At 32.6% G+C, this 7,984-nt stretch overlaps 1 protein-coding gene across 1 annotated transcript; it reads left to right on the plus strand.

The window, feature by feature from the left end:
- The first annotated feature begins 888 nt into the window (after nucleotides 1-888).
- On the plus strand, nucleotides 889-5,579 carry LOC9330295. Its single transcript, XM_002891510.2, has 12 exons — nucleotides 889-1,605; nucleotides 2,031-2,108; nucleotides 2,255-2,412; nucleotides 3,166-3,241; nucleotides 3,414-3,481; nucleotides 3,616-3,865; nucleotides 4,180-4,296; nucleotides 4,380-4,486; nucleotides 4,578-4,631; nucleotides 4,716-4,799; nucleotides 4,914-5,077; nucleotides 5,196-5,579. Exons 1-12 carry the CDS (start codon nucleotides 1,326-1,328, stop codon nucleotides 5,341-5,343), a joined length of 1,584 nt encoding a protein of 527 aa, XP_002891556.1. The 5' UTR covers nucleotides 889-1,325; the 3' UTR covers nucleotides 5,344-5,579.
- The last annotated feature ends 2,405 nt before the right edge of the window (nucleotides 5,580-7,984 follow it).

Here is a 7,984-nt window from a genome sequence, read left to right on the forward strand (position 1 = left end):
ATTGTTTATTATAAAAACAATTTGATATATATATATTTTATATTTTGAATGCTCTTCTTAATTTTTGGATATTATAAAACGGTTAAAATCAACAAAAAAATAAATTTAGGAGTTTTTTTTTTATATCATATATTCATATTAGCTTTTGTGATGTATTTTTATTAAATACCAAAAAGAAATTGCATAATCGAACTATGCTAATACATGTGCTCTATCCAAAACACATAGAATACGTAGATCTATCTTAACAATAATAATAAGCAACTAGAAATTATACTAAATGTAAAAGCATGTAAAAATTCATGAAAACCGTTTTAAACTACTTTCTTTCAGCTATTTTCAAAATATTCATTTCATATGAAAGTATTGTAGTTACCAGTTAGCTTTTTCAACATAAGTCTTTAGTACTTTGAAGAACTACTATAAACAAGACACACACATATATATATATATATATATATATATATATATATATATATATTCTCTCCGTATCACTTAAAGTGATGTTTAGAGTTTTTTTTATTTGTTCTATATATTTTAAGTGATGTTTTCAAAATTATATGTAAAAATTAATATATTAATATTTTTTGACCAATTAATATTTTTACGGTTTTTGTGTATTGGTTGAATTAGTTGTAATTAATTATATTTTTATGTAAAGTAAATGAGATTTTATGATTTCTAATTTGTGTAAAAAACTCTAAACATTATTTAAAATGAAATAAGTGAGTATCAAACATAATATTTAGAAAAATGAATATAGAAAACCCTGGCCCCCTAAAATTTCTTAAGACTGCACAATATTTAGTTGTTGGGCTCATGTTGGGCTCAAAAAGATGTGGAGATTAAAGTAAACCATGCATTTTAATCGTAATAAGCTTCTCCTCAAGAGAAGTCATCAGTCATCAAAGAAGGATCTCAATGAAAACAGAAAATTGCTTTTCTCTCTAATTTCTTCCTCTTCCTCCTGAATCCTTTCCTCAATTTCTCTGTTCATTTGTGGGATAAACCCGATCTCGGGTCTTATCTCGAAGACTTCTCCCGAAGGTAGAAGAAGCTCACTCTCTGTTGCCTTTGTTCGGAACGAAATCTCACAAATTGGTTCTATGATCTGCGCGATTCGCGTCGTCTTCTCTCTGGATCTGAGTTTTTGTTGAAGTAAATTGATTGCCATTCGTTAGCTACTACTTTCTACCAATTTTATGTTTGTCTTCTCTCTGGGAAATGAAATTGGAACCTTGAATGCTTCAACTCCATCCAAGTCTAATTATCACCATTAATGGAAGGCATAGTTGTATTGGTTAAGAAACACAGCCATTGAAGCGATGCTATCATCAAGGTTTTCTTTTTTGGGGATCGGCAGTGACTCTGTGGGTGTTTCTGGAAGCAAGATCAAACCATCTCTAACTGTGCAAACGGATAAAGATGTCTACAGGCCTGGGGATTCCATTTTTGTAACTATTGAGGTTGGTAATTCTCATGAGAACGAGTCTAATCCCTCGATTTTGGTTGAAAAGCTTAGTTTTGAGGTTAAAGGACTAGAGAAATTGGACATTCAGTGGTTTTCTACTCAAAAGCCATCACCAGGAAGCAAAGGAAGAAGAGGTACTTAACAAGCTTTCCACTGTATCTTCTGTCAGTTCATGGATATTTTATAGGAGTTGATGCGTTTGGTAAATAGACTCGCTGACGACATGCATACACACTATTAGAAGTAGGCTTGTATCTAGTTAACTTCTGTATGCCAACTTGTGTGGGTGATCTGGGAATCAAAGAGATATGGCTGAGAAAATGGCAAAAAGGATAGAAGAAGAAAATCAAGGGGACATAGCAGTAGAAATTAGAATTGAAGTTATGCAATTTTTCTTTTTATGTCTCGTTTACCTAAAAGAATTTCAGCCTTTCATGTTTCTTTCATTACAGACATTATTATGTAAATTGTATTCAACACGTCATGCTCACTTTACCATCTACTTGTAATTTTGTATTGATGTGTGCGTTAATCATATATATTTCTTGGAGATTTTCAGGTGAACATATCTTCCTAGACAGTTCAACACCATCTTTGATTTCAAATCAAATCCTATCCCCTGGTGCTAAGATGACATGTAATCTTGCCTAATTCCTTCTCTAATACTGTATGAACAATAACGTACACTATGCTTGATGCTGACAGCACATATACTAACGGCTAGGGCTTACAATGTCAACCTTTAAGCTGACAGGCTTCTTTGTTTGTAATTTTCATCTACAGTAATGGTTCGAGCTATACTCCCACAGATTATACCACCTTCTTATAAAGGTGCTACTTTACGTTACCTTTACTACATTAAGAGCACATTATGCGGAAGATGGATGGCGCTAGAAAACAGTCAGTTTTACAAAGACTCAACAAAAGATTTCATTGAAGTGGTTAGTTTACTTGACTTTTCGTGTTCTCTATAGGTGCTATATGTGCAAGACATTGTGTTTCGGTTACTCTGGTTGCTTGAACGCAATTTTTTCTCTATTCTCCTGTGTGGAAAACATATAAAGTGGGATAAACACAAACATTGTAGCTCTCTTGTGTTGCAACACGTCTTATGGTTCTTACTATAGTGGTAAGTCAGGCGGCATCCTTGGTTTTTAGTCTTCTTGATGCCTAATTGATGATAAAATCACACAACTTTATATGAGTCATGCAACATTCTTAGAGATGCATCAGGGTTTCTATGCAATATATGAAGTTGAAGCATGAGGTTTAAAGCGTAGCTTAGTCTAGATGTTCTTGGAAAACTTTTCACTTTTTCAGTGTTACATGTAGTTAGTTTTCTTTGGCCAATTTTTCACTGCTGTGAGTTTAGTGGTTCAGTAGTTGATTATAACATCTTTCTAATCAAGTATAATTGATGCTTTCTGGCATCAAAATAATCTTGTTCCCCAGAAATTGGATGCCTTGATTCTGGAGTGGGCTACGATATAATCATGGTTATATTTTATAACTGAAAGTCAAATTACATGCCTCCTACGGCCTGATGCTTGATAGAAAATACTAAGTAAATGCATTTTGTGATAGGCCTCTTATCTTTCTGAAATATAATATATTTCCCCTTTTCCACTTGTGTTTTGTAATTTACGTGCTGTTGGCATAAATTTGACTCCTGTAATCTTGTTATTTACCAATAGGAGACTCGAATACCATTACAAGTATGGGTAATTCAGAAGAACAATGGGCTGCTATTAGAGGAAGATCAAACCGATGGTAAGCTTTTTACTAAAATTTTGATTGGGAACTTTAAAATTAGAAGTCAAACTCTGTTTATTTAGAAGACAACAAGTTATAGGACGTCGGAAAGTTGTTTCCCCCCCCCCCCCCCTTATTTTTTAATGACATTAGTGGTGCAACCTGATGGGCTCTTGAAATTTTCTTTCAGGGATTGTTCCAACCAGTACCATTCAGACAGACATATATTGGAAAGAGATGGATGGAGACTCAGAATGGGTATGGCATGCTCACAACTGTGGAATTCTACTGTTTATCATTTTTACTTTTGATTTGCAGTTGTTTTATACGTATTGGTTTCATTTGCATACTGGTCAACATGAGAACAATGAACAAAAATGCCCTTAATGCAGACTAGAGCAAATGACGCATATGATAGTGGTGAGGATGGATATGACAGTTCACGTGACGAGATCTCGTCTGTTTCTTCCTATCCCAACAAAAGCAATTTAAACAGAACGTTTGGCAGTTCATTGTCCTTGAATTCTGGACCGCGATTATCAATGAAAGACACATCATATGTTGAAGAACGTGTTGGATCGTCTCCAAAGATGATGCTTTCTCAGTTATCAGCTGCCGTGGTGTCTTATGATTCTGGAACCGGTTAGTGATTTATGTGCGAGTACATGCCTAAAACGGTATTTTAGTGGGGTCACTGAGAATAGGACCAGTTCATGTAGCCTCTCTGTTGTTTGGTGAAGAGATTAGAAAAGCTTATTTCGTTATGATAAGTGTTTGTGTCTTTAGAAGAAGACTGGTTTCAACTAATGCTGAACACAGTACTGTTCTCAAATACCAATAAACAATGGGTGGAAAGATGCTATTTCGAAAAATACCCCATCATCTATTTTGTTTATCAGCTCTATAATATTCGTGAGGAAGAGATTACTGAAGAATACTTCATGTTTTCTTTTTAGATGTCTCTTCGCCTCATAAATCATCAAATTCTGTGGTCCCGAGCCAACAGCCTAAGCAAACAAATGGTGCAGGAGCATCTATGTCGCCTGAAGCAGGAGCAAAAGAACCAGTTCCATGTAAACTACTCTTCATTTGTAGTCTTCGCTTGTATGTAGATTCTGCAAGTAGCTACTTATCCAGATGCAATCATTTCTTGCAGCAGAAGGATTTACAAGAGGAAGATCTTACAACATTAGAATGGATGACCAAGTCCTTCTTAGGTTTTCCCCCAAGAATGCCGACTCTACTTATTACTTCAGCGATACTGTAATTGGCTGTTTCATCTCTTCTCACATTCTTCTAAAATATTGCCTGCATCTTACAACTGTTTCCATGAATGGTAAATTTTTTTTTGCAGATAGGTGGAACTCTTACGTTCTTCCATGAAGAAGGAACCAGAAGATGCCTCGAGGTATACCCATACAAGACAAAACTTCTGGTGTACATTCTGCTATATCGAGGTCTATTGGTTCTGATGATCCATATCTATTTCCAGGTCTCGGTTACTCTAGAAACTTTAGAGACAATAAACAGGAGATTTGTTCATCCATCAAGGAGAAATTCTCCAACGCTTACTAAGGTACAAATGCAGCGGAGTTTAATTTGAAGATGAATATTGTTTCTTTACTTTGTCCGCTGGATGCTATGTCCCTACAATTGCAATCTTACTACCCCATTTGTTTTTCCTCAAAAGGTCCAAAGCGATCACCATGAGGTGGTGGCAGACCTTATTCAAACCAGCTTTCTATTTTCAATTCCCACGGATGGTCCAATGTCGTTTTCTACGCCCCGTGTTTCTGTGCAATGGATTCTTCGGTTTGAGTTCCTAACTACTCCAAAGAGTGTGGACTTAAGCAGGTATTACTCCCAATACTCAAAACGGATTTCTACTGCAAAGATTCATTCTCTGGTTCAGTCTTTTGAAGTGCTCAAGTTGTTGAAGTCAGTTTCTGGTTCTGTTTTGTGGTAATTACAGGTACGAACATCCATTGTTAGTACCGGAACGGGAAAAAAGCGAATGGGTTCTTCCGATTACTGTACATGCACCGCCGCCTCGAACATCAGGTGCTCAAACCCGTGGAGATAAGTTTTTTGGTTTGGAGCCGTCTTGGATTCGTAGCTAAACCACGCTTTTGGTGAAAGATTCATTTTGGTAAATCATTTTTAGAAGAGTTTCTGGTCTCTGTCTAGCTCACCTCATGCAATAATTTGTTTTTATTTTTTGCTCATTTTAAAATAACTTTTCAAGGGGAAATATATATACCACCAACCTATTTTGTTTAATTTTTAATTACTAGTTCACTAAAAAATAATATATTTTTATTTTAGCTGTGTTATGATAAACATCTTAAATCTTTAATCACAAATCTTATTTACGCGTTACTTTCAGTGAATTTCATCAGTTTTGGGAACATAATGGTTGTACTCAGAAATTATGAAAAACAAAATTGTAGAAAAGGGAGAGAAAATTAGGCCTGATGAATGAATTAATACCGCAAATCTAACAATCTTAAAACGACGATTAACACAATTCTTGGTAGTTTGTGAATCCGACTCTCTTTTCTTTTACCTATAGTAGAAAGTTTTCTTATTATCAAAATCTCGAATCTCTGTATACAATCTCTATTTTAACAGGATGATTAACAATTATTAGTGTTCAAGCTAGTCTGTATACGAAAACTGTTTTATGCCAATCAGTATCAATCAATACAATAATAACACTAGAATCTCTACAAGCCTGACACATCAGCATTTTGGACTCTTCTCAGGCTGACACCTCATTAAAATCATCATCCAATAAAAACATTTCGATTAATACACATCACATCGATTAACATTTCGATTAAAACACATTATTTAAAAAAAAAAAACAAATTAATACAATCATACACAAAATGATTTTATAATTCATTGATAATGCTAAAAAAAATTCTAATTTGTTTAATAATTCAATATCTACAAAAAAAAAAACTATCCTTTTCTTTTTTAAAAAGTTGTTTGACATCAAATGATTTTTGGAGAACAACATGCATGAAGTGAATTTAACAAGTAGTTTACGCAGCGTGTTGCTTTTATAAATTAATTTTGTTTTAATATAATTTTTTAAGGTAAAAATGTTATAGGTTCTTCAGATATTATTTTACTTTTGCTCGTATTTTAATAGTTTTTATTTTATTAGTTTATATATGCATACGCTAATAAACAATTTTTATATCTTACTTTTACAAAAATGTACCGTTTAGTTAATATTTGTAGTTATATAATGTTTTTGTATATGTTTAACTTTTTAGAAATGTTAGATTTGTTTTTATATTGTGATATATGTATATATGTTTCAGTAAATATAATACTCCAAAAACCTTAGATTATTTTTGTTAAAATTATTTGTGGTACATAAACACAAATAAGAATCATAGTTTATTCATAAGAGTTTACGATTGCTATATTGGTTTACGTTTTATTTTTTTCAATTCAAAAAATTCACAGCAGTAAAGAACATTACACTCTTAGGATTGTAATCTCACACTTGTTCTATTACCCCGTCTTATTACTTCAAGATGTATAGCCATATTTGAATCTCTATGTTCCTCTTACACATGTATCTTGCTTCACTTAATCATCTGCATATAAAGCGCAAAGTTTTGTTTATTGTTTCTGTTCAAAAATGAAATCCCTTAAGGGAAAAATGGTCAAATTATTCTATGACCTAACCATAGAGATGTGTAGCCAAGTGAAGTTTCCATTTGCAATTTGACTTATTTTGGATTTATGCTCTTTTTGTTGTTTGTAAATTTTGGCTGAAATGTCACAAATGTTATTGATTAATTTGGTTATTATTAGTGATCTATTTTAGAAGAATATATAATTCAGCATAGCAAAACGTTGAGATTTAATTCTGTATTTGTGGTTTATGTTTTGAATGAAGGTGACCTCTATTCCAAGAACATTTAATGGTAAATACATGTTAAGAGAAAGACTAAGAGAAAGATGGAATTACCTTAAAATGCTAAGAACCATTGAATCGTCATTCTGTAACTATTTATCTTTCAACATTCTAATTTTAAGTCACGAACCAAATTATATTAACCAATGTTTATGAATTCTTTAGCCAATTCATTTTAAGAACCCATAACAAACTCTGGCCCATCTTTTTCGATTTCTATATTTTCATGGAATTTTCGTGATTTGTGTTTAATTAACTTTGTCTAATAATTTTCTCAAGAGAGATTGATGTCTCTTGTGGTCGACAGACTAATTGATTCCAATAGTAAAGTCAATGTAAAAAACGTTATTATGTTTGCATGTTCTTTATGTTATCTTATATCTTGGATTTATGTGGATAATCTTATTTGTATTTCTCGTGAGTTTGTCGTCAAGCTCTTAGACAAGTAAACAGAATTATAATTATACTGTTTATTGTAAACATATCCCTTTTTTTTTAAAGTTTGTTGATAACAGATCCTGTTTTTTTTTTCTTAAATTTTCTTTCTTTTTATTTTTGATATAATAATATTACTTTGGTTTTGACTGTTTAAGTAAAACAAATTTCAAAAAAATATCTGCAGCTTAGCGCGGGTTTCGACCTAGTAAACAATAAAAGAAGGACGCGTACAAATGAACATTAAATTTTTGAAAATGATTGAATAATTTTAAATTAATTTAGAAAATATTCGTTTGATCAACATTGATCTATAGAAACACTATAATAAAGGGAACTTTACTCAGATGTATAACATTTTATATGAAATTACCAGAAACATACAG

Source organism: Arabidopsis lyrata (assembly GCF_000004255.2).
Source record: "Arabidopsis lyrata subsp. lyrata unplaced genomic scaffold ARALYscaffold_1, whole genome shotgun sequence".
Lineage (NCBI taxonomy): Eukaryota > Viridiplantae > Streptophyta > Magnoliopsida > Brassicales > Brassicaceae > Arabidopsis > Arabidopsis lyrata.